We start from the raw sequence: 27,480 nt of genomic DNA on the forward strand, positions 1-27,480 counted from the left end.
TATTTTCAATATTCACTCTCTCCCTCCCAGAGACCTCCCCGGCTTTTCTGCTGTCCAGTCCATTTATCGGACCTGGCCGTGACATCAATGGTCACCTCCTCCCCTCTCCCACCTGGTTCTGTATGCCTTGTGCCTGTTACCACACACGTACATAGCACAGCCCTCACCTTCTGTACGGTTCATGGTCATAGTCTTGTCTAGGAGGCCTGGGGCCTGTCTTGGACGGCAGACCATAAGTCTGACCTCATGACTGTGGTATTGTGTGTGTGTGTGTGTGTGTGTGTGTGTGTGTGTGTGTGTGTGTGTGTGTGTGTGTGTGTGTGTGTGTGTGTGTGTGTGTGTGTGTGTGTGTGTGTGTGTGTGTGTGTGTGTGTGTATGTGTGTGCGTGTGCGTGCGTGTGTGTGTGTCATTTCAATGGTCCCTCGGGCAGATACGCAGACACACACAAACAAACGCACAGCTTAAATGCAGAGGGCTGATCCCGAAGCAACCGATGATAGCTGCTGTGAACTGATGAATTTAATTAAACACTCTGTGCAGGTCCCCTGAGCTCTGGTTGGATGTTGGCTGGCTCATGTGAAAAGGGGGAGAGGAGAAAGCAGGGGTGGAGGGATGTAGACCAGGGACATGCAAGGGTTCAATCAGGAAGGAGAGAGAGAGCCAAAAGGCAGCGGGAGAGGAGGAGACGGGACCAGGGGACGAGGACAGGCCAGGGGTTCATGAGGGAGAGAGGAGGAGACGGGACCAGGGGACGAGGACAGGCCAGGGGTTCATGAGGGAGAGGAGAGGAGGAGACGGGACCAGGGGACGAGGACAGGGCAGGGCTTCATGAGGGAGAGGAGGAGGACCAGGGGACGAGGACAGGCCAGGGGTTCATGAGGGAGAGGAGAGGAGGAGACGGGACCAGGGGACGAGGACAGGCCAGGGGTTCATGAGGGAGAGAGGAGGAGACGGGACCAGGGGACGAGGACAGGCCAGGGGTTCATGAGGGAGAGAGGAGGAGACGGACCAGGGGACGAGGACAGGCCAGGGGTTCATGAGGGAGAGGAGAGGAGGAGACGGGACCAGGGGACGAGGACAGGCCAGGGGTTCATGAGGGAGAGAGGAGGAGACGGGACCAGGGGACGAGGACAGGCCAGGGGTTCATGAGGGAGAGAGGAGGAGACGGACCAGGGGACGAGGACAGGCCAGGGGTTCATGAGGGAGAGGAGAGGAGGAGACGGGACCAGGGGACGAGGACAGGCCAGGGGTTCATGAGGGAGAGAGGAGGAGACGGGACCAGGGGACGAGGACAGGCCAGGGGTTCATGAGGGAGAGAGGAGGAGACGGACCAGGGGACGAGGACAGGCCAGGGGTTCATGAGGGAGAGAGGAGGAGACGGACCAGGGGACGAGGACAGGCCAGGGGTTCATGAGGGAGAGGAGAGGAGGAGGAGGACCAGGGGACGAGGACAGGCCAGGGGTTCATGAGGGAGAGGAGAGGAGGAGACGGACCAGGGGACGAGGACAGGCCAGGGGTTCATGGGGGAGAGAGGAGGAGACGGACCAGGGGACGAGGACAGGGCAGGGCTTCATGAGGGAGAGGAGGAGGACCAGGGGACGAGGACAGGCCAGGGCTTCATGAGGGAGAGGAGGGGGCGGGACCAGGGGACGAGGACAGGGCAGGGCTTCATGAGGGAGAGGAGGGGACGGGACCAGGGGACGAGGACAGGCCAGGGGTTCATGTGGACGACCGCAGAAAGGACGGGAACTTTTAAGCGTGATTTATATTTGGTTGTGCGCCATTGCCGTTCACTGAAAATAGCCGATCTACAAGCTCACAATGTGCCACATTACGATATGTTGTGAGCTTATAGATTGTCCATTTTTGGTGCGCGACAAGGTCGAAAGTTAAGCTTACAGTAAGTGTGCATTCTCTCTGAGCTTAGCCAGGGAAGATGTCACTGCTGTGACATCACAGCCAGAAACATTTCATATCTCTCTCTCTCTCTCGCTCTCTCTCTCTCTCACCTCCTTCCCTCCCTCCATCCCCAATCTCTGTTCTCGGGCCATAATCCACGGCCAAGTCGTATAGGGAATATAAAGGAGCCAACAGTATGTTATCATCACATGTTTTGTTGTTACATGAGCACACATAGAGGGAGGACAGGAAGACAGAGGGAGAAAAGAGTACTACTAAATGAACAGGCCTGTTGTTGTTCATTTTGAGCTAAAACAGGAAGGCACATGTGGGATCCTGACCAATCTATAGTGCGTGCGTGCGTGCGTGCGTGCACGCATGCGTGTGTGCGTGCGTGCGCGTGTGTGTGTGTGTGTGTGTGTGTGTGTGCGTGCGTGCGTGCGTGCGTGCGTGCGAGAAAGAGAGAGAGAGTGAGACAGGGACAAGTGCTTAATGTGTGTGACGGTGAACAGCCTCCGGAGTGTGTGTCCCACTGTGTTGACATACCTCTGAATATCTGTCACTTCTCTCAGAAGAGCGTTCCTTTGCAGTGTTTGCACAGTGAAATGCACACCTCCGTTAAGGTCACTCTCTCTGTCTCTCTGTCCGTCTCCATTTTCTCCCTCTCCCCATCTCTCTTACTGCTGTCAATCATCATCACGGAACGCAATAAATGGCCCGATTGAGGCAGTCACGTTCCCTGAGCCCACTTTCTGTGAAACCACGATCACATTCATATGCACACATGGCGCGTGCACACGCACACGCGCATTCTGCACCATGGCACCATGTTTCTTAAGGCCTGGACTTCATCAGGCCTTTCTGTTTCTGGATCAGCATGCCAGCACACCCGGCCATTTACCAGCCTGGGCGATGGCTGCTCTGGGACCTGCTGCAACATACACAAGGACATACATGCCACGCACGCACGCACGTGCACACGCACGCACGCACACACACACACACACACACGCACACACACCATTCCATGACCTGGTTATTGAGGACACCAGGGACCAACCATCACCCCAACACACACACACACCCATGCCGTCCCCACCCTGCTGTTTTTCAGGACTCTGGCGTGTGGTGTGTTGCGGTGTGGATGGTTGAAATATCTGGCTGCTGGGTCGGTGCAGGATACAGCCAGGCTGATGGAAATCCCTGTGGTTAGTGTGGTTACGGGGGAGTGAGGGGCGTAGAAGCCTCCTGGATTTGGGAAGGACATTTTAAGTGCCTACAAGGAATATTCATAATATGAATAAATTGTAATTTACTTCAGCAGAAGGCACCGAGAGCTTTCTGTCCATGCGTGCGTGTGTTAGTGTGTGTGTGTGTGTGTGTGTGTGTGTGTGAGAGTGAGAGTGTCTCTGTGTGTGTGTGTGTGTGTGTGTGTGTGTGGGGACATGCGCATGTACTGTAGGCCCATACAGTATGTGTGTCTATGGTTCCCGAGGGTAAAGTGCTGGAGATAGCAGCCCAGGACTATTAGTTTGTGGTTAGATTGGCTGTGTTGTTGGAAGCAGGCATGACAGGAAGGTATTTATGTGTGTGCGTGCGCGCGTGCATGCGTACTCAAGTATTTTAGTGTCTCTGTTTTTATGAGTGTGTGTGTATGAGTGAGACAGAGTGCGCATGCGTGTGCACCTACACTGAACCCATACTGTACACTGTCCACAGTTAATGGGAACAGACTGCAAGGAAACAGTACTACAGGTACTATATTTAATAGTCTTCCTGTTGCTTTTATGCTTCAGGCACTTTGTTCTTAACATACAGTATTACGTACAGTATGCCTTCTGATGACTATCAGCTAGTGAATGAATGGATATCGTGCCTTTTAATCAGCAGCATTAAAGCCACAATCCATACTTGATGAATCTCACGAGGCACATACATTTTTTCTTAACCCTAATGTTAACCACAGGCTTTCATTTAGAAAAACAAACCTGCCCTTCTCTTTAATCCATGTTGAAATATCCCCCTTACTGTATGTTACAGTAATGCAACACACAAAAACCACAAACACTGACTCTTACAGTTTTTTCTCCCTAACTACTATGCTACTGTAAAATTTACTACTTGGTTTTGCCTCTGACAAGTGAACTTGCCTTCACCTTTAAAACAGGGGCTTTTAAACCTTTTCAGCTTGTGAACTAAATAAACTAAATTGAGCTTTACACTAGGGACACGGGCTCTTTAAAATGAATGCTATTGTCATGTGAGGATTCACTAGAAACTGTCCCATGACTCTTGCTCCTGACCTAGTGTTTAAGAAACACTAAGCTAAAATGCAATGCCATGGTCTTAAGACTATATGTAGTTTGGAGCAGCAACCATACAGTATAAGGGAGTTATTAGCTACAGGCAGGTTAACCAGTAACAGTACAGAGAGTGACTCAATCCCAGGAGAAATGTTTCTTCAATACTGGGCTGGGCACTTGAGGAAATGAGACATTTCTAACGGGACGGTCCTTGAGGACATTACCATGGAAGAGTTTTGGTTGGGGGGGTGGCGGTGGAAAGTGAAAATTCTGTGTCATAAAGCAAAGGTTAAATATTGGCCACTCATCCAGGCTTCCATATCAATGATGTATTGTGTGCAAGTTCACTTAAACTTTCCTCCTAGCAACATGGCAACACATTTGTTTTCTTGGATTAACTTGAACGATTGATACTGAAAAGATGTTCCCACACGTTAAGAGAGTCATTAAAAGTCCATTGACATGCAATCACAGGCAGAGAAAAGGCTATTAATTCTGTGCTATCACTGTCTCTATCAGCTGCCGGCAGATTCAGTTCGTGGTCAAATACGTCTTCTTCACCCTAACTTGTGCAATAATGTGAACACTAAATGCACCCTTGGTAATGACTAACCGTCCCACAGCCTTCGACAACCTGAAGACCAGATATTTGGCCGCATGTGGAATTACTACAACGGAAGATGTGCTGTCACTATGGCAACGTGATACAAATGGCATGTGAGTCAGTTGACTGACTTGCCGAGATGCTCATCATCATCATTCTAGCTCCTCGGTTTGGGTTCCTGACAAATATAATAGTCATAACCAGGCAGGGTTACAGTCGATCGCTCAGTCACAGACTCTGTTGGATCTAGTCCACATCGCTGTTTGTCCGTGGTGCGTGAGTGTCGAGTGAAGAGAACTTGAGCTTCTTAAGGCAACGTGCCTCAGAGAATAATACCGTAATGAAAAATCCCTCATGTAATTATTAAAGGAATGCATGTGTCAAGTCAGAGGTTAGATATTGGCTGTCTGATGACTTTTAGGTGCTGGTCAACTAAACAGCTGCCAGACAGCGCTGGCTGATGGAGTGACAGGAGCGGCTTCCAGGTTTCACCCTCGCCTTCTGTCTCTGCTTAGTCATCGTTTCATACCTCCTCTGAATGGCGGAGAGGGAGTGGAGTGGAGAGGTGGGAAGACAATGAGTTAGACTCAGATTTAACAGGAAAGAGGGGCTTTCTGTGTGCATGTGGTTGTGTCTATTTAGTGTGCATGTGTTTCACGCCATTTTTAGAAGTTCACTCCCTATGTCTAGCAGCGCCATTCATGTCAACAGATATATTGTCCTTAAAGGAGATGTATGTATGACCCTGGACAGGTTGACAGACTTCCATAAATTACACACATGCATGCACCCACACAACACCAGAGGTACTTGATTGATGTACTTTTTCAGGACTTCCCCACACCATCATATAGGCTCTCTATAGCTCTCGGGTGTTTGATGCGTGGGCCTAACATGTTCTAGACCTCAAATGTAACAACAAATCATCTTATCTCTTCAGGCAGACCTGAACACTGTGTCATTGTTCTAGATTGTACACCCAAACATCAGTCCCCAGGTTTACTGCCCCAGGTCAACTCCTCAGACCTCAGTAGTCAATCCCACAACATCTAGAGTAGACCCTGCATAACCCCAATGTTCTCCATAGCACACCCTTTGGACACCACCCCTCAGGAAAATGAGTTCAGGCTCACACTGTGCCAGGTCAATGTGTCCATGCTCACACTGGGCCAGGCCATTGTACAGTTTGTGAGAAAATGGTAACATCCTCTCATTCACATTTTGTTAACACGTTGGTGTGGGAAGGAAGCCATCGCTATCAACATGCTAACGGGCTTGATCTGTGTTTAATAGGATGAGCTTCTAAAAGCCCAGAGCCTTCCAGCCTACCTTATAATACATTTAATCCTAAAAAGCATTGGTAACTTAATATTGCCAATAAAGTATAAGATCAATTTGTGCTGTATAACCATGGGAGCCATTGTCTTTAACCATGGGAGCCATTGTCTTTTTCGCAACCCCACCATTGGGTCCCGATTCAACATTTTGGAAAACAATGTACTACATTCCCTTGCACACTTCGCTCAGCTTTGCGGCCAAGGATTTCATGAGAAGTACATTGAATGCCAAAGTTAGAACAATTTCTTTTTTTTATAGCGCTGCACGGCTAAATCCTACTCATCGCTAAACCCCTGTGTTTAGAGCAGTTTGTTTTCTCACTCTCCCTGACATGCTGTGGGATTTTATTATGATTCCGTGGTGTATATCTGACAAGCCGACCGTCTATTATGATTCTGCGTGTGTTTATATATGTGAGTAATTCCTCTCTGTGTGTAGTTTGTCCCAGAGGAAGCTCCCTCACTGACATGAGGAGATTAATGTAATTATCATGTTGATGAGGACTGAGCTGCTCCAATCTGATGTTTGTTTTTATATGTAAATCCCTTCAAACACAGCAATGTGTGAGCAGTTAAAGAAACACGCTTTTATCTGCTCCAACAAGGCCAAGGCCTGGCCTTGAAATGTGTACATTTACTCTCCAGCAGTGGGTCTCAACGCTGCGGGTTGGGATCCCAAATGGGCCACAAAAGCGTTTTCTGGTGGGCCTCTCCACATGGTATGTTTTGGTTGGACGAGTTTAAGTTGCCTTAAGTTGTGACACAGTGTGTTCTATGTCGGTTGAGGTTCCAGTGTGAAGGAGTTTATGAACTCCTGCTGTACGGTAATGTCAATTGCAGAATGAGGGTTTTCTTTGCAGATATTGTTTTAGATTACTGTAGAGACTCGCAGGAAAGGTGGGAGACATGCAGGATGATCTGCAACCAATTGGGAGACAACCTCAATCCCAGAGTGTTGTGAGTTGATGATATTCTAACTGTCTGTCTGAGCCACAAGGACATCCAATGTTTTTCTTCTCAATAAAGATCATACAGGTCAAAATGCCTTTTGTTATAGGGATTAATATGAACCATATTAAGTACAAAGCCAGGCCGCAGAAGTCACAAGTTAAAGCATATTCAAGCTCTTGTCACTCTAAAACGGCTTTTACAGTATCCTTGGAAATGAAAATGAATGTGGTGGTTGAAGTTTTATGATTTATCTCAAATGTTCCATTTGAGATTTGCTGTATCCTATATCTCATCACTCTGGAAATATATCTATGAGTATGATATGATACTGAGCATAACCTTTATAGATTATAAATTCTAAACATTATAACATTATAGAGAGAGTGAAAACTGTCCTGAAGCTACAGGGTATATTAACTCTTTTTTTCATCTATTTTATTTCTAGTAATAATAGGTTCATTTTATTGGCGTTCCCCTTAAGGAACAGCTCACTGTAAATATCTCAACACCTCCAGGCAGGGCCATCTCAGTGTGTGTGTGTGTGTGTGTGTGTGCACGTGTGTGTGCAGTGCACGTGTGTGTGTGCGTGTGTGCACAAACTGCGCATGTGCATGCGCTTGCTTGCTTTTGTAACACTTGCTGTGCATCCCATGCGCATACAGTACATCCCTGTTTCTCAACCAAAGGTCCATTGACTACTAATAATTTCCTAATAATAATGACTCAACCAGACAACCCCCTCTTGAGATTCTAACTCCCTTCTTCTGTTGAATTCCTTCACCTCCAACTTGTCAGTATATTAAAATTACTACATGGACGGTCATCATAGGTCACCATAGTTTTTGTTTACTAAATGGTCATGGGGACCACATGCAATACCTCCACGGACCACCTGTTGAAAACCCCTGGTATATATACTGCATCTTTCCTCTATTGGTATTTGCAAGCCACTGCAGTTTCAGCTCTTTCACATTTTGTTTAAGGCAGACTATAGTATTTCTTGAGTCATCTTACTGCTACTGTCAAGAGAACAACATTGGTATTATTCCCATTTGGGACCAGAGCAAACGTTGTTCATTGTTACAGTTGCATGCATTGTGTGTAAAAAGAAAGACTGGATACTACATCTATATAATGCTGACTATGCACTGTGCTGCCCTGTGACCTTGTGCTTTTCAAACAACCTTACCAATACTCTACCAGTAGATGAGTGAAGGCAGCTGTATTGTGGTGATATGTTTTGTGCGTTTTGCTGAATATTTAGGCTACAGTGTTGTTTCGTTACACAATATACAATGCTGCGGTCGTGGGGTTATTGTACAGGCTTAACCCATGCTGCATTTGTCCTTTAGCTGAAGAACCTGTGGTTTCATTATAGTAAACCAAAGCTCTCTGTAGCGAAGTGCTATACTGTATTGTACATAGCGTTGTCAAGCCAGTGGAGACATCCACATCAGTCATGTTGTCTGAGTTAGACTACAGTCAGCCCACAGCCTCTGGACGGGCTGACGCTTAGTGACACTCTAATTGTGGTCATGGTTGGGGTGACCGAGGTCTCTTCTGGTCCTAATCTGTCTGTGATCAAGAACATGCCTTTCTTGTATGCGTATACTGTGTGTTTGTGCATGCATGCGTGTGTGCCTGCCTGTATGCATACTGTATGTGCATGCATATAGTACACACACACACACACGCAACATTATATTTTATAATCTTGCATTTGTGTGCAGAGCACATACTGTACATGTGTCTGTCTGCCTACTGTGTGGGCTGTGTTGTTTGTCTCAGTGTGTACAGTATCCATGCTAGCAGTCACTTTGCATTGTCCTATGCTTCCAGGAGCCTGGGGCAGGGTTTTGTTTTTCAGGGGATTATTGATTTTTTTTTTCATACTGGGACAAGGTCTCTGTCCTTCCGAGGGTCCTCGACCACTGACTCACTCACACCCCCGTGCGGTTTCCGCCCACCTCTCCTCCCAGACAGTGCGCCTTTTGTGTCAGCTCCCATCGCTCGACACAAGGCACTTGCCGCGTCTGTGTCTCCTGGAACCCTCGAGGCCCTGGCCGTCTCGGATGCCTCGGTAGAAACCGAAGGAGGAACTATGGAACCAATGTTAGTCAAGCATGAACCCCTTAACGTCTCGGCTGTGTGTGGACCGCGCACCCGCACAATGCCTCCCCTTCTCTGTACCTTCTTCCAGCGCCCCCAAACCGCTTCTTAGACTTGCAAATCCGGACTTTGATGTTGCGCTCTCTCACTTCTTTTGTTTGGACGAGTCGGTCGCGGAGGAGAGGAGCGCTGCAGACAGCTGTTAAAAGCCACCATAATTCCCTCGTGTTACACTGGTTCGCCCTCGCTGCACTGGCAAGGATGCTGTTGTGTCTCTCGCTTCCCCCATTTACTTTTTTATTTTTGCTTGTTTCACTCATCACTCACTCTCGCTCTCTCTCCTCCCTGTTTGTCATTTCTTTCTACCACTCTCACTCACTCCTTCGCTATCACTCGATCTCTAGCCCCCCCACCCCCAACTCTCTTTGTCAGCCCATGTCTCGAGGGGACAAAGTATCCTGTGTTCTTTTTATTTTATTTTGTTGTCTGCGTTTAAACCTGTTTCCCATTTGTTAGGTGGATTGCTCGCTCCCTGCTTCCAAGAGCCATTGCACCAGACAAGGCAAAGCTCTGTTCCCCATACTCCCTGCTGTCCAAATAATATGGACGGTGCATGTCTTCTTTTCCACCGTAGGGCTACAATGGGACTTGACTGACAACCTCGGTGTTTACAAAGTAAAAATATAAACCACTCAAAAAATGTTCTGCTAAGCTGCAAAATATGAAGTGTAAGACTTCCATTAGGTGAAACATATCGACGTACAGTAGGTAATTAAGCAACTAAGGTTATGGCTATGGCTGAAAACCTGTAATTGGTGCAAAGAGCTACCGTAGGTTCACTGTACAGTGCACTATACCTCTGCTGTATGGTTCCAATCTGCCATGACAGTCTGAGTGAGGAGGGATGAAGGAATGGTAGTAATGGGCAGACGACCGCTGCGGCTTTGTCTGCAGCTCCGCCGAGGATCCAGGAACGCTGATTGCATCCTCACCGCGAACAGACACTTAATTTTGTTTTGTGTGCACCCTAGCACATTCCTCTAGGAGGACAGTAGACGGCTAGCGGTTGCAGAGGCAGGAGTGACTCCTTCTGTCTGAGACCAGACAGTGGGTGTTGAGGGCTTGTGTGAATGTACGTGTGTATCTGTCGTGTCTGTGGGATTTTCTGTCTGTGTCAGGGCTTCTGTACTGTACATAGGGTATTTGTCTATGCGCCGGTCATGTGCGCAGGTGTGGGCATTATGTGTAGATACTGTTTACTCTGCTACAGTATGTGCCCTTATGCCTATAAATGTTTGGGTTGACATTATCAAAGTAGACCTTGGACAGTTTCATGTGAGTCGTTTGTTACCGTCTATTAATCAGGAAATTAAGTCATTGTTTATGTTATGGCTTAAGTTACTGACAGCTCATCGTCTTTTACAGGAAACCTGGCTGGTTATGATTTTTTTTCTAGAACTAGAATTAGGCAACACACCAGCCATCATGACATCATGTGCTTGATGGTATTTGGTTGGTTGATTGACTCACTGGATATATTTCACAGTTTGGGCGGGTAGCGGTGGGGAGTTTTAGATATTCATAGAATTTCAGAATGTGTCAGACTCATGTTTGGGTTCTGCATCTAGTTTCCATGGTAACATACACATCTGCCAGGACCTCACTGTTTCAAAAACAGGAAATTGTCACATGAGTATCAGATAGGTATAGTGATCGGAACTCTTCATGTGTGATTGATCTTGTGATAAGATCTTAAAACAGTCTTAAACAGTCATTTGCAAAAGGTCTCTCATTTTGACGTCATTGTCCTGAGCTTTTGATGTTGGTTTCAGCAGGCAGGTGTTACTTGTTACCTCTTGGTTAGTCACCATTTCAACATCGCCTTTGATTTTGAAAACATATCAAGTAAAAATGTCTTTTGTTCAACATTCAACAACACCCTCAACTGTCAGCTGTGAGGTATGTAAAGCAGGCCTGACCACCACAATGCAAGTAAGCCCTCTGGTGATATCGGTGTCTTACTAATGTACCATGTGTGAGACTTGTCATGCTAGTCATGATGTGAAGTCATGCCTTTTGAATTGAAAACATTATGTCAGTGTTACATCTATAACTGTGGCAACTGTAGTACGGTCAAGACTGTGCTCTTTCTCTTTGGCAGTCACACACTATGGTTGAGCATCGTTGCAGATGGACAGAAACCTTGTATCTCCATATTTTTAGTTTTTCTTGAGAAATCCCTTATTTTATACAATTTACAATTAAGGCATTTCACAAACGGCCTCATCTGGAGGGATTTACTGTTGCAAAATCAGAATAAGTAGAGTAAGCATGAGCTCTAGTAACAAGGTAAATAGTCACAATGAACAATGTAAAAAGCAGTCTTTTCTCTTTTTAGTTCATATACTTCAGTAACTCCAAGAAACTTTGGATACAGAATGAGCAATGAACCTAACATCTGCCTAATCTACAAGTTTACAATGTGTCGCAGCATGACGTGTAAGTGAGCTTGTAGATCTTATATTTTTTGTTGTTTTTGCAAAAAAAAAAAAAAAAAAAGGAATAGATAAGATATAATGAAGCCAGGTTTTTATTTAAACAAAGACAAGTAATAACAAGAGCTTGTGACTAAATAATTAACAGCATTAGGTCTGTTCGAACACATCAGAAAACCTTTTCCCATTTCATTTTGAGCATTGAGTACAAGTTTTCTATCTGACAGCAACACTGTCACAACCTATATTCAATATTTAAAGGCTAATATGTAGCCTATGTTACTGGTAATGAATTATTCTAGTTGTGGTCTTATCAGTTTCTTAGGATCAAAGGCATTAGTATTTATTTACTGTACATGAAATTCATATTGTGGCTGGATTACTGTCCTGTCCGTATCAATAATTACTAATTAGCCCTACACTGATTGACTTGTAACAATCTGGCCAAGTAATGTGCTGTTCAAATTAAACTGGCCTTAAACCCAGCTAGTCTGTCCCCTGGGATTGACAATAAATTAAGGTATGCAGCTGAGAGAGAGACCTTCTGGATTTGTGTGTGATCTGGGCGTTTCTGATGTTCTGGTGTTTCTGATGTCGTTCAGGACCAATTACAGAGGATGTGTGTTGGGAGTTCTTTGGAAACATGACTAATGTATTGGGGAAAAAGATTAAGGCTGTAATTTGCATACTTGGAACTAGTGAGTGTTTCCTTCATCATGAATCAGACTAATGACATTATGTCTTCACATTATTGAATCTAGACGATTGATCAAACCACATTTAATATGATTAATATCAAATCATGAAACACCTCATTTTGAATGGAAACTAGAAAAAGTGCCCCTCGGGGCACAGGTCAACGCAAAAGCGTTTGTGATGTTTGGACAAAATATGTATGAGTAATATAAAAATGTTTAGTTTTTTTTAGTTTTTTTGCAATAAGCAGTCGTCTAGTGGTTGTATAACAGGGCAATAAAAATAGAACACGTAACAGTGTATTCATACAACGTTCTGTACGACGTACGACGTGTGCAATTATTAGGTGTAAACATTTAAGTTGGATTTCTTCCTCTGTCTAGTGGGAATGTGTGTGCATAATTTCACAGAAATCACACGCTGTGTTCAAGAAGGCTTTTTGTTGGAAATGGACCAATCCTGCAAACTTTGGAAGGCAATCTTATCCAATCAGGATGGAATATTGGGAAAGCGGACAGATGTGTGTTGATCACATGCCTATGGAGATATATACCGATACATACCGATTTGCGTGATGTACAGATTAAATGTGTATGAGTAATATATTACAGAAATGTGTTTTGCCAAAATCGGCCTCATGGTGGAGCTATAACCGGCAGATGTGGCATTTCTTCCTCGATGTAGTGGGAATGTGTCTGCATAATTTCACGGAAATCGCACGCTGTGTTAATGATTTGAAGCATTTGATGGAGTGCTTTCGGCTGGTGGAGACAATAAGGTTTTGCTAGGTCATATTTTTAAAGGTTGTTTTTGTCTCTCTGTATTTATCTGCTAGTTGTCACTTTCGCATGCTGTCCTTTGTCACCCACCCACTTGTGCTGTGCAGTACTTTGAATGAACTTGGCCTCACACTCATACAATGTCTCAGGTGGAAAACTGGGCTTTGGTTCAGTATGTTAAAGTTGCTCCCATATGCTCCCAACATTTTTTCTTTACTTTGGAACTGCAGTTGATCCACATTATGTCCTTTGTTCTTTCACTTTGTCACAGCAGTCAGACAAGTGGCCAAGAAACAGAACCTCTTGCTTTTCATTCCTATTTGCCTACGTGTCCAGTTCATCTGTGTCACTGCTGTGTTTTTGTTTTGTTTCTTCACCACTTGGCTCAGGTCAGTGCCGAACTTAAACAAGAGCGGCAGCAGCCATTTGAAGTCTGAAGGGAGACGTTATTATGACTTCTCCCCGAAAGGTCAAGTTGAGCCACAGGCGTGATAAAGTGGACTGAGAAATGAGCGAGAGAGAGAGAGGAGGGGAGGGTGCTGTTGAAATAACAAACCAGCCTTCTCAGGTACAGCAGAAAGATCTAAGGTGGCCGCACTCCACAAGGTTTTAACCACAATTAACACCAAGCCAGCTCCACTCAAAGTCAAATCAAAGCAAAGATCGGGGTGTACACTAAGCCAGGGGCATCATTTGGGGTCCCATGGGATAGCCATCCCCTAGCATGCAGTGCTTTTATGTTCTCCACCCTGAACGTTTCTGGCAGAATAACCTGATGTTAGATTTCTACTGACTGCATCTCAATCCATGCCACATCATCCACAAGTGACATATTACATAACACATATTATGTGTTTTCTTGTCTACAGTACATTATCCACTTTCAGCATTGCAAAGTGTGAGGTTTAGATCAGGCTATTTTGACTATTTTTGAGGGCTTACAGTAAGTGCATTCTTTTTTTTGTCACCCCTCAGTTGTTTTAGTTTTTTATGGCCCCTCTCGTTAAGCTTCACCTACAGCACAGCTCTAATGTAGATGCACAGAAGTTGACCCATAAGCAACAAGTAGGGCCTTAAGTACAAGAGAATGTGGGAAGAAAGGTCACAGTTAAGTTAAGGGAAGAAATCCCACGTCAGAGTTTTTTCTGAAAGTCTTTCTCAATGCACCATTGTCTTGTGAATTGTGTGGTACAGTATACACACCCAGTACTCCAACCTTCACCACCTGCCAGTTTGCACCACTGTACAGTATACCCCCTTCCCCAGTCAGCAACTCCACTGAGAGGCAGATCTGAGTAATTATGTCATTTCCACTGAGCCGAGAGAGAGGAGGACCGATGTGGACGAAAGTGAATTCAGGCTTTGATTAAGCGTGTTATTGTAATGAAATCTGTCTTCAAACGGCGAGGCGAGCCTGAAGTGGAGAGAAACACAGAAGGTCCTGACCAGGGGCTCCACTGCGCCCTCTGACCCCGGGGGTAATTTGTTTTTCTTTTAACAGATTGGCTAAACGTTCAGCACGTTGAAGCGAACAGCCAAAGTGTAAATCTTCAGAAATGCTGTTCAGTGTTTCAACCTGGGCTGCTACTCCTCTGGGAGCCCCTCCACCTCCGTTCCACCCTCTCTCCATCCTCACTCCCTCTGTCTTTCTACTCTCTCTCTCCCTCTCTCTCCCTCTCTCCCCTGTGTTTGAAGTTGCATTGGCAGCCGTGCTGACACAGAGAGTTCAGTCAGGTTGGAGGTCAGGCTCGCAGCCTTGGGAGAGGAGGGATCTTTTAGATGTGGCTGCGTATTTACCATTCTGCTCCCGTATTGTTACTATCATCCCATGACTAAACTCGCATTGTTTGACAAATGAATTTCCTTGTCATGTAGCGCTCGACATCCTGTAGGGAGACGATCTGTGCATGACCTCACTCTAACACAGATGTGCCTCAGGCGAGGACGGACATTTGACCAACCTTATGAGACATTATGGTGGGTTTAGGGTATTATTTACACTAGGTGCATTTTTAGCCCCGCTGGCGGCAGGGCTGTAAGGATGGCAACATCCCTTCGTCCATCCGTCCGCTGCATAAGTTGGATCCAAACAAGATATCTTAGAAACTACTTAATGGATTGCCATGGAATTCGCTGTGCATGTTCCATGCTCACACGCTTCCCTCGCTAGGGTGACTTGGTCTTGGTTTGACTTTAAATCTGAAAGTTACCTTTCTGGAACTTCTACCTCAACTTTTAAATATAGTGTCTACAAAAGCATAGGTACTGTACCGTGGAAATATAACGCCCTATACCCTCACTGCTGCTTTATTGCTTGCCCCACCCCGTGAAGAATTGTTTGGAAACGACCAGTACAAGTACAGATTAGATTCAGGACTTCTACCATGGCTACCAGTAAACAGATGTTTGTATTCCAAATGCTATAACATTTGTCTGCTCAGGGCATTTCTGTGTGTGTGCGTGTTGTGTGCTGTGTGTCTGTTTCTACCTCTCAACAACACATTAATGCACTCTGCCCTGTAGTGATGGTACCAAGCTGTAATGGCTGACAGCCAGATTGTTTTCCTATTATTGTCTCCACCAGGCCGAACGCATTCCTCAAATCATTCAATTGCCATCCAAGGCGTAAGAAGAAATGGCACCCTTTTCACATTGGTCTATTATAGCACCACCAGGAGGCCACAACCTGACCTGCCCTGGTGGAGACCTATCTAGTTTAGACATGGGAGAATGGGGCAAGAAATGCACACACGCACGCACGCGCGCACACACACACACACACACACACACACACACACACACACACACACACACACACACACACACACACACACACACACTCTATCTCTGCCTCTCTCTCCCTCTCTCTCTCTCTTATGCAACTCAGCAACAGTAATGAGCTTCTCCATCAGCTACTTTCCTACTGGGGTTATTGTGTGACCTTCCCTCTATACTTCCAGCAGCAAACAGCAGCAGCCCCTCGCTGTCTACGTTACTCAGCAGCAGTAAACAGGAACTTTGTCTTTCTTCTCTGCTCAACTAAATCTCCCAAACAAAGACTTTCTTTGTTTATGTGCCTTTTGCTCCGGGATAAATAGGGGCAACGAGACTAACCTCTCTCCCTCTCTCTCTCTCTCTCTCTCTCTCTCTCTCTCTGTCTGGCTCTCTCTCTCGGTCTGTCTCTCTCCCTCTCTCTCTCTCTCTCTCTCTGTATGTGTCTGTCTGTGTTTGGTTGTTTGTGTTTGTGTGTGTGTGTGTGCCTGTCCTGTCCTACAGCTGTTGCACATCTGCATCGAGGGCTGGGGGAACTGGCGCTGGTCAGAGGCCTTCAGTGTGGACAACGTGGGGACTCTACTGAGGACCATCCAGTATAAAGGACGCACGGCCTCACTGATCATCAAGGTGGTGCAGCTCAATGGAGTCCAGAAACAGGTACTGTACCACACCACAGGCAGGCTTATATACAGTATAGCTGTACAGTATAGGCTATAGCTGTAGTGTACAGTATAGGCTTATATACAGCTCAATGGAGTCCAGAAACAGGTACTGTACCACACCACAGGCAGGCTTATATACAGTATAGCTGTACAGTATAGGCTATAGCTGTAGTGTACAGTATAGGCTTATATACAGCTCAATGGAGTCCAGAAACAGGTACTGTACCACACCACAGGCAGGCTTATATACAGTATAGCTGTACAGTATAGGCTATAGCTGTAGTGTACAGTATAGGCTTATATACAGCTCAATGGAGTCCAGAAACAGGTACTGTACCACACCACAGGCAGGCTTATATACAGTATAGCTGTACAGTATAGGCTATATATATAGCTGTAGTGTACAGTATAGGCTTATATACAGCTCAATGGAGTCCAGAAACAGGTACTGTACCACACCACAGGCAGGCTTATATACAGTATAGCTGTACAGTATAGGCTTATGTACAGTAGGGCAGTGATGCTGATGGCTATGCATCTAGCACCTGTTAAAATACTATCTTTACCGTGATAATGTCACTTTTTTCCCCCCTTTTCCCCCCCACCAAATAATGAACAAATAAACAGACAACATTAAAAAAAAGAAGATAAACAGAAAAATACCTTGACAGATAACATTTTGAATAACGTAAAAGTAGCATCAATCTATGCAAGAACAACTCACAAAACATTTCTGCCTACACCATCAGGCTTAAAGCTCCTAATGACCACTTTTATACAGTCACTTATGATCACACTGTGATGCTGTATAGAACCTAACCATAACTGCATGAATTGTGGCCCTGACAAATTTAACTTAACCGACCTTAGTATCTTTGAACTAAACTCAGAACTCTATATCAAATGGTACCCATTATTACACTATATCACAGACGCTTTCTTTATTCAGTAAAATGTCAAAGGCTTTAAACCAATTCATTATTGTACAGCGTAATCTGTACATGTATGAATGAATGAACCACTGTACAGTATGTGCTTTGAGTAGGCACGTAGTGCATAGAAAAGCGCTATAAAAATGCAATTCATTATTATCATTTACATTAAATAATATTGAAAATAATCTTACAGAGCTTGGGTTCCTTTCTTCAGGCCTGTGTGTGTGTGTCCACATCAGTGCAGAGGCCTGGTCTCTCATGTCTGAATAAGCCACCTTTCTTCTGTCCCTTTGATGCTGGGATATATGATTCTACCACATGACATGTTATGATATGGCCCTTGTGACAATAACTGTTCGATATTAGAGTCGCAGCGCTAAAACAAAAGCTCATTTAAACCTAAAGCCACCCGTAGGATATTTGGCCTGTTGTCACCACACAGAAGAACACAGACAATGTGTTTGTCTTAGAGCGCCAGTGATCCGTGTTAACAAAAAGCTTGCCACTTTACACACAGTGGAAATAAACCGTGTTTGAACCCCCAACCACCCCCAACCCCTCCATCTCCAAATGTCTCTTTTTTCATTCCCCAAAAAGCGAGATGCCATCGGATGAGTGCGGTGACACTTTGTTATGTAAATATTGTCAAGTGTCACACATGTCGTCCCCCTGGCCCCACAGACAAAACAAGACTCTGCCTCTCTTGCATTCCTATCTCGGCCTGTTGCCGGCTGGGTTTACATCTTGTTCCCATTGGATCCAATGATAGGTTATGAGTGTTGGTCACATCCAATCCACAATACAAACCCTCAGACGAGGACAGCGGCCTCCACTGAGGAGGATGTTGGCTCACGCCTGCGTGAACATACCTCATTTTGTTTTTTGCCGGGCCGGGACAGGGGGTTGGTTTCATTCCCTCCCTACACTACTGGATTCTCCCTCCATCCCTCCCACCCTCTCTTTCTCTGTCTGTCTCCTGCCTCCTGTGTTTTATAATGGTGTCCCGTTTTATTGTTCATATTGCAGCCTTCTGTCGACCGCTGTTGAAAAATCCCCCTCGTATAAACATACATATGTATGTTGTCTGCACGCACGCATGCACACTTGCTCGGCGCTCGCACACTCAGGCACTCAGATGTTATTGTCTGAGAGATGATCGGTGTGAATCTAGATGCGTCATGTCACTGTCGCTGGAGGACATGGCTGCCTGTGAATTCCCCCTACGCAGATGTGAACCATGTTATTTTATGAGAACCTCCTGTTTGTACACAAATTAACAGCTTATGCCCAATATACTTGTCGTACAACAATTAGCTCTCATGCACACTTTTTCTTTATCACCATCCTGTGCACTGTCACCTCCCTTAATTGTCTTTCTTATTTTCATCAATCTGTGTACTTAATTGAGGGTGACAGCTGGAGACAGCAAAATCCTGATTGTTAATTCTGAGAGCTTAAAAACCGACCCTCGCGTGTGCTAACATTATCTGGTGACGTCAGCGAGTGGTCTGTGAAGGGATATAAAATAAATGATTGATGACCAAGAGAAAGGAGGCTTCACTCTCCACATGATTATTATCACTGCCACAACCTGTGGAACACACACACACACACACACACACACACACGCACACACACACACACACACACACACTGGTGGTGGAAACAATCAATTCTGAGCTCAATTAGATGTGTCATCCCCAGATGAGGGTTCCCTGGTGGTTGTGGCTTGGCTTGGTGTGTGTGCGTGTTGGCGTGTGTGTGTGTGTGTGTGTGCGCACACGCTCGTGCGCATGCGTGTACATGTTTGTGTCCATGTGTGCTCGCATACATGCATGCACTACGAGACACGAAAATAATGGAAAAGGCCTCTGATCGGCAGGAGGCGTGTGTGCGTGCGTGCGTGCGTGCGTGCATGCGTGCGTGCATGCATGCGTGTGACAGTGACCTTAGAAGACCATCCGGCATGGAGGCAGCAGTCAGCCTCTATAGAGCAGGCCTTTGATAAGAACAGAGACTGCAGCAGGCAGGCTGCACAATAGAGAGTCCCTGGGACTCATTTAGACAGTGAGGGAAGTTTGGAGCCAACAGTTGCAGCCAGTGAGAAAGCTTTAAGATGTGATGCCAACAGCAGCACTGTACTGATCTATGCCACTGGCTTACAGCACCACATGTACCTGCTGCTAATCCAAAACAATCAATGTGCACCCCTTCTGTTAAGACTCAACACACTCATTCCACCAAAATAGGTGAAAGTTAAGGACAGTAAATGTAAACACATAGGACACGTTTTTCGGGGGGAATATCGGAGAGAATGTCGGAGCACGGAAAAAACATAATTGACCTCACGTAATGTCAATCACGAATATTCCGTCTGTATAAAAAGTTTTTGGACCGGGGTCGATTTTATCACTTTTTCGCAGCTGTCTTTCACATAGACATGTCTGTCCAGACCAACATGGTCTCCGCGGAGAAGTTGATCATCTCGTTGAAGAGCACAAAGTAGGCTACTTTATGAAAAGCAACATGCAGACTTCAAAGACACAGAGTCTTGCACCCTTCTGCCAATGAGTGTGAAAATAGCCAGCAGCGCATGCACGCACGCAACACACACACACACACACACACACACACACACACACACACACACACACACACACACACACACACAGACACACAGACACACACACAAAGCAGTGGAATAATGCAGAGCAAGAGATACAGAGAGAGGGGGGGAGAGAGAGAGATAGAAAAACACGGTGACATCACATCTAATCAACTTCTAGTGAAGCAGGGACCCACTAAAGGCTCTGTGTTGTACATTCAACTTTTTCAAAATAATGATCGGAGCAGGGGATCATCCTCACTGCTGCTGCTCCACTCCACTCGTTCTGCGAAAACTACTAATAAATAATTCGCATCACGCAGATTTCGATACGCAAAACGCGTCCTATATGTACAAACATCTTAAGAGTTAGGGGTGTAACAGTTATTCATAGTAATTGATTGAATCAATAATAAGAATATGAATTACACATTACAATCCATTTTAAATTAAATCACACCTGTGTGAAGTGAGGGGCACTCTTATCTTTATACATCATCAGCCAATCACAATTTGCGTCCTCACTTTTGTCTTCAATGTTTGTGTTTACAAAACACTCAAAGCTGGGCGTAGGAGGGGCTAGCACCCCTCATAAATAATCGATTTTTCGTTTTGTGGGCCTTTAGCCCCTCCTATGCCCAGCTGTCTGTCTGTGTGAACACAAATATGATGATTTGACTGTCTGATCACCCCATAGCGATGATTGTATTCGCTGATCACCCCATAGCGATGATTTGATTGGCTGATCACCCCATAGCGATGATTTGATTGGCTGAGCAAAGTACACATTGAGGATAAAAAACGAGGGCAGAAAAGTGAAGTCGCCATTTGTGATGATTTGATTGACTGAGCACGGAATGTGATTTATTTTATTAGTGTGATTTATTTCAAAATGTTTAAAAACTAGCAAATATAGCAGATCTAATGTGTGGTGATGTGACGTGCTAGTAGATCTGCTATTGTCGTACGTAAGTATAAAATAGGGCTTAAGTGGTTAATCACACTATTGAATTCAGTCGGTTAATGTGTTGAATTTGAGCGTTGATTTATAAATGTTAGCTGAAGGAGTTAAGATAGTAACAGCTGAAACTAGAAAAAGTGCCCTTCTGGGCACAGGTCTCCACCAGGATAGGAATGTAGGACATTGCAGCTTGCCTTCATCTGGTGGTTGGATAAAAGGGCAACAAAAGTAAATTATCCACAGATCCGTGCAGTTAGAGGTAAAATCACTTTTCGGCCAGTTATAGCGCCACCTTGAGGCTGAGTTGAAATTGTTCATGTGGCATTTCGTCCTCGGCCTAGTGGGAATGTGGGTGCACAATTTCACGGAAATCACGCGATGTGTTCATGATTTGCAGCATTTTGTTTGAAACTGAGCACTCCTGTGAACTTTGGAAGCCAATCTTAACCAATCAGAATGGAGTGTGAGAAATCTGAAAGACCCGTTTCGTTGAATGGCTCTAGAGAGACTGTGTACAAATTTGCGTGTTGTTTGGACAAAATCTGTAGGTGTACTGTGCAAAAACTTGTTTTGCACAAAGCGGCCTCCTGGTGGCGCTATAACAGGCCGTTCTGGAAAGTTTGGGGCAGAGGTTCATCGTTGGCATCCAGGGAGTGAGTGTGCAAAATTTGGCATCGACCGGGTTAACGGTGGCCGAGATTAGCTGCTCACGGACACACACACACACACACACACGGACGGACGGACACACGGACGGACGGAGTGCAAAACATACTCTCCCCCCATGCCTTCGGCCTGGTGGAGACAATGATGGCCCATCATGCAACATTGATGCCATGTGGTTCAATGGATCCCTGACAATGGCTTCTCTTATATCATATTACTACTACCTCCTTGCTCAGCCTCTGAGCAGTGACATTTAATGAAGATCATATGCAGCTTGAATGCTGCATGTTTAACATGTACACTATACAGATGTATTATACTGTACAGTACATCTAGATTTGAATGCCATTCATTTTGACTTAGTCTCGCATAGCCAGACGACCAGAGATCTCCCCCTGCTGATATGTCTGGGGAAATCTAAATTCAATGAATTCACTTGGATGCCGGAGAAAACCATGGGTATCAAACACATGGCCTCTGCTTTGAAAACCAATCCTGATACGGAACTCCCTACAGGAACCTGTGCAGTCCATTACAATTAGTGGACAAATAGTGAGGTAGTAGACAATTTTAAATATTTAGGCACATATAGCAAACTCAATTTCAGTGAAAATACTGACCAGATTATTTAAACTTGTAACCAACGCCTCCACCTACTACGCAAGCTCAACTCCTTTAGAGTGATCAAGCATATCATGGAAACAGTCTATAAGAACCTTAAGAGGGAATCTTGACTTTTAACATGGCAATGTGGTATGGCAATCTTAATGTAAAAGGAAGAAGCAAGCTGCAGCGAATAGTGAACCTAGCCTCAAAAATCATTGGGAAGAGACAGAAACAATTAAGTTGTATCTATAAGGAAGTACTTAGAAAAAAAGCTGTCAAGTTAGCAAATGCCTCCTTATCCACTCTGCAGGGAGTTCCAACTACTTCCCTCTGGTAGACGGTACAAAGTACCAAAAGCTAACTGTAACATCTTTAAAAGTTCCTTCATTCCTAATGGCATTAAGGCACAAAATGATACCATCATGTCTCACTAGAATTGTTTGTTTTTTTGCCACTGTTGTCCTGCATTTTTGCCATGAAGAAAATTGTGTAAATGTTGTTGCTGTTGTTGTTGATGTTTGATTTTACTGTTGTATGAGACTGAAGACAAATGTCCACACGTGGACAATAAATTATTTATTTATTTATTTTTACAGTCTTTGCGTTGGTTCTGTGATGCTGTTATTGACTGCATCATTAAAAAGTCAGGACAGGAAATTGAGGACGCCAAGAGTGATTAGCTGTATTGGACTTGAGGATAATAAGTGAGGGCAGAAAAGTGAGGATAAGAGCACCCCTCACTTCACACGGGTGTGACTATTATTTTTTACATATCTCCATTTTCCCCCGCCCAGTTTTATCCAAATCACTGAATTGAGATGTCCCCACATGTATCAGCAGAGATCTGTGGTCGTCTGGCTGCGCAAGAGTAATTCTGACTAATCTCCCACTGTTCCTCCCCTCCCTGTTCCCCCTCCGTCTCTCTCTCTCTTTCCTCTCTCTCTCCCCTCCTCCCCCTTCCAGATTATCATCTGTGGGCGCCAGGTGATGTGCAGTTACCTTGGTCAGGACATTGAGCTGCGGGTGGTGCAGCATTACGTGGGGCCAGACAGCCAGACGGTGGTCAGGGAGCACTGTGACTGCCTGGAGGCCGGGGCCAAGCTGCCGTCCTACGTCCTGGAGGACGCTGAGATGACGGAGCTGTGTGTGAGGGCCAGGGGAGACGAGGACTGGTCCCAGGACGTACGGCTGGACGGGAGGCAGAAGGATAGCACCAGCTCTGTGGTACAGGTATGGTAACAAAGCAACACAGCTGGTACTAATAATTGCTACTACTACTACTACTACTACTACTTGCTTGCAAAGCTCATACTAGGTGGGCAAGACTGAATATTTTGCATGGCATATTTGCTGTGCATGGGAGGGGACCCACCCCTGTGATGTCATGTGGGTCAATACGTAAGAGTGGGTGCAGCAGCACTGAGGTCACAGTTACCTCTCAAGGCACTGCTCACTTCACACTGGGTGTGATTTCTGGCTTTATTTGAGAGAGTAGAGAGACAAGAAATGAGGTTCAGAGAGAGGAGCCAGGAGTGTACGAGAGTCTGATTCAAACCCGAGTCCTGTCTCACAAGCAGCATACACAGTATGGTCAGTGCACTGACTGGCTGCGCAAGAATTTACGCATTTGCACAATCTGGTATTTCTGGTATATAGTACAGTAGTGCTGTATTGCTGGTATTTGTATGTATTCACTGTAAAACAGTCACGTTCACAAACTTCACATACAGTAGATGCTGGAGCTCTAAGTATGGGGTTGTCCAATATGTCAGTTATTGGTGGACAAGACAGACCGACAGACACGCACACACGTGCCCACTCACAGTGTGCTCTCCACAGTACACACTCTTCCAGTGTCTATGTTTAGAGCCGGTGACAAGACCACCAAGTGCGACCGGATCCCCCTCTCTCTCTCTCCTCTCTGCAGTCTCCTGGGTGGTCACAGTGGCAGAGAGCCTCCATTCTGCTGCTGCTACTCCAGTAGAGAGCAGATTGAGATCTTCATGTCAGATAGCCCTCTTCCTTCAAAGGCCCTCTACTTTCCAACCCATAACCCCCGAGATGTTGAGAGGCAGAAAATACAGTTTATACGCTCTCATAACAACACTAACCATAGGCAGGAAACACTGGCTGATCTGTGGGCAATGGAGGAGGAATGCTTTGAACACACTTTCACACTGCTGGATCAATGCCAACTTCTCTCTCCTCTTTCTATTCAGTCTGTACACTCTCTCTCTTTCTGTCCCCCTACCACTCTCTTTCTGTCCCCCTACCACTCTCTTTCTGTCCCCCTACCACCCTCTTTCTGTTCCCCTACCACCCTCTTTCTGTCCCCCTACCACCCTCTTTCTGTCCCCCTACCACTCTCTTTCTGTCCCCCTACCACCCTCTTTCTGTCCCCCTACCACTCTCTTTCTGTCCCCCTACCACCCTCTTTCTGTTCCCCTACCACCCTCTTTCTGTCCCCCTACCACCCTCTTTCTGTCCCTCTACCACCCTCTTTCTGTCCCCCTACCACTCTCTTTCTGTTCCCCTACCACCCTCTTTCTGTCCCCCTACCACCCTCTTTCTGTCCCCCTACCACCCTCTTTCTGTTCCCCTACCACCCTCTTTCTGTCCCTCTACCACTCTCTTTCTGTCCCCCTACCACCCTCTTTCTGTCCCCCTACCACTCTCTTTCTGTCCCCCTACCACCCTCTTTCTGTCCCCCTACCACCCTCTTTATGTTCCCCTACCACCCTCTTTCTGTTCCCCTACCACCCTCTTTCTGTCCCTCTACCACCCTCTTTCTGTTCCCCTACCACCCTCTTTCTGTCCCCCTACCACCCTCTTTCTGTCCCTCTACCACCCTCTTTCTGTTCCCCTACCACCCTCTTTCTGTCCCCCTACCACCCTCTTTCTGTCCCCCTACCACCCTCTTTCTGTTCCCCTACCACCCTCTTTCTGTCCCTCTACCACCCTCTTTCTGTTCCCCTACCACCCTCTTTCTGTCCCTCTACCACCCTCTTTCTGTCCCCCTACCACCCTCTTTCTGTCCCTCTACCACCCTCTTTCTGTCCCTCTACCACTCTCTTTCTGTCCCTCTACCACTCTCTGTGTGAGAGCAAGTGTGCGTAAGGTCATTGATGATTGTTGTCTCCTGTCTCTTGATCAGTGATTAATTTCACATAATGGAAGGCTGGCTCTGAATGAGAGAGATAAGAGAGAGTTAGGCCAGATCTGGATTTGTCTTTCCATTTCACTCTCGTCTCCCCCTTTATGTTTCTCTGTCATCCTCTCTCTCATATTCATCTGTCTTATTTTTATCTATCTATACTTCCTCCTCTTGTATCTCTCTTTCCCACCACCTCTTCCAGCTTCTCGTTCTGCTACCCCATCTGTGTCTGTTTTCTGTGTACTTAAACTCTCTCTCTCTCTCTCTCTCTCTCTCTCTCTCTCTCTTTCTTCCTCTCCATTGCCCACGCATTAAACTCCTATCTCCTTCTTAACTAACCTCTGCTTTTTTATCTCTCCTTCCTCTTACACTAACCATGTCTCTTTCTGCCATCTCATTGTTGCTTATCTTTAACATCTGGCCAAGTACGGAAGTATACATTCTGACCTTATTATTTGTTATTTCTCAAAGTGATTGTTCCTATATGATCAGATGGAGTGTTTCTGGGAGAGAGAGAGAAATGTGCTGTTATGAGTACCAGCGCGTTAGAGCCCACCCCCCACCAACCTCCTCCCCTAGTAAATGAAGTCCCTGGCCTGTGGTAAATTAGGCCACTTGTAACGTGCCTTGGCATCTAGAGGCTTTAACGAGGAGCTAGGGCGAAAGGGGGACGAATACCAGTGACACATTAAGAGTGCTCAGCCTTTAGAGGGCACATTCTCAGCTTTTAAATCGTACTCACATCTAACTACTCTCTAATAGCTTATTATCCAGTTGCTAACAGTGAAATTGTCTGGCCGCCTCTGGCCGTGTCATAGCGCTTTGGAACCCCAGAGCACTGTGCGTGGAGACTTAGCATTTAACTATTGGAAGAGGACAAGAGGCGACACGATAACATGATAATGTGTTTCTGACGCTCAGCCATAAACATGATGTCAATCACAGAGAGGCAGCAAGGGCAAACTTTGTCATGAGATACCCATATTATGTCTCTGTTACCAACCACAAATACAAGCAAACCAGTTGGCCTTGAGTGACACTGGCTGAACATACGTATTTCCATCACTCCTGAGAATAAATAAATCTATCGCAACTCCATTGTTACAATAATGAGATTTACTTGTCACATCACCTGCCAAGCTTGGCTCAAGTGTAAACAAAATGTGCCTTAAATGAATTTGATTACGAGTTATAGTTGGGCGGCCTGGTGGTGCGGGGGTAAAGTTCCTGCCCACCACTGTGAGGACTTGTTTTTTCCTCCATGGTGCCTCCAGCTTGGCTTTGAATACAATTGACCGTGCTTGTGGACAGGAAGTTGGCAGGGGAGGGAGGGAGGGAGAACTCTGTCACTGTGACTCCTACAGGTTGGTTGGGGGGTGTCTATCGGAGGAGAGAGAGAGACGTGGTTTTCTATCCCATCCCAAGACCAACAAGTAGGCATTCGCAGTGACAGGGACTATATATTCACACGATAAAGGGAGGAATCCATAGTTAGTGATGAGACCTTAACAGATGGTTTCTCACCTTGCAGGTGCCTTGTTCCAGTGGTTCTCTGCTCTACGTCTGGTGTACTCTCATCACCATTGAACCTGACTCTCATATGCAACAGAGAGTTGTAAGTGTCCTTGAAATCACACACACACACACACACACACACACACACACACACACACACACACACACACACACACACACACACACACACACACACGCGCGCGCACACACACACGCACACACAATCACATAGTCGAATTCCAACATAGATATCAATCCATCATTTTCATTGAGTAATCCATTGCACACTGACACATAAACTTTGGTGTTTTGTTATGAAACATGGCGTTGTTATTTTGGGGTGTTTCCGTTGAACCACCAACTGTGAGATTAACACGCACTGTTTATAATTGCTGAAGTGTATAATTACACAGCTTCCACTAGGTAA

The 27,480-nt window shown here is 45.7% G+C and overlaps 1 protein-coding gene across 2 annotated transcripts in view; it reads left to right on the top strand.

Annotated features, from left to right (window-relative positions):
- vps13b (vacuolar protein sorting 13 homolog B) overlaps window positions 1-27,480 on the top strand; it is a 457,445-nt gene that overhangs the window by 389,730 nt on the left and 40,235 nt on the right. For both annotated transcript variants that reach the window (XM_083761686.1, XM_083761685.1), the window contains exons 47-49: window positions 16,451-16,606; window positions 23,348-23,614; window positions 27,070-27,153. In XM_083761686.1, the coding sequence (XP_083617812.1) occupies window positions 16,451-16,606; window positions 23,348-23,614; window positions 27,070-27,153 (507 nt within the window). The remainder of the gene's footprint in view (window positions 1-16,450; window positions 16,607-23,347; window positions 23,615-27,069; window positions 27,154-27,480) is intronic.

The sequence above is a fragment of the Protomyctophum parallelum genome (assembly GCF_964188405.1).
Source record: "Protomyctophum parallelum genome assembly, chromosome: 3".
NCBI lineage: Eukaryota > Metazoa > Chordata > Actinopteri > Myctophiformes > Myctophidae > Protomyctophum > Protomyctophum parallelum.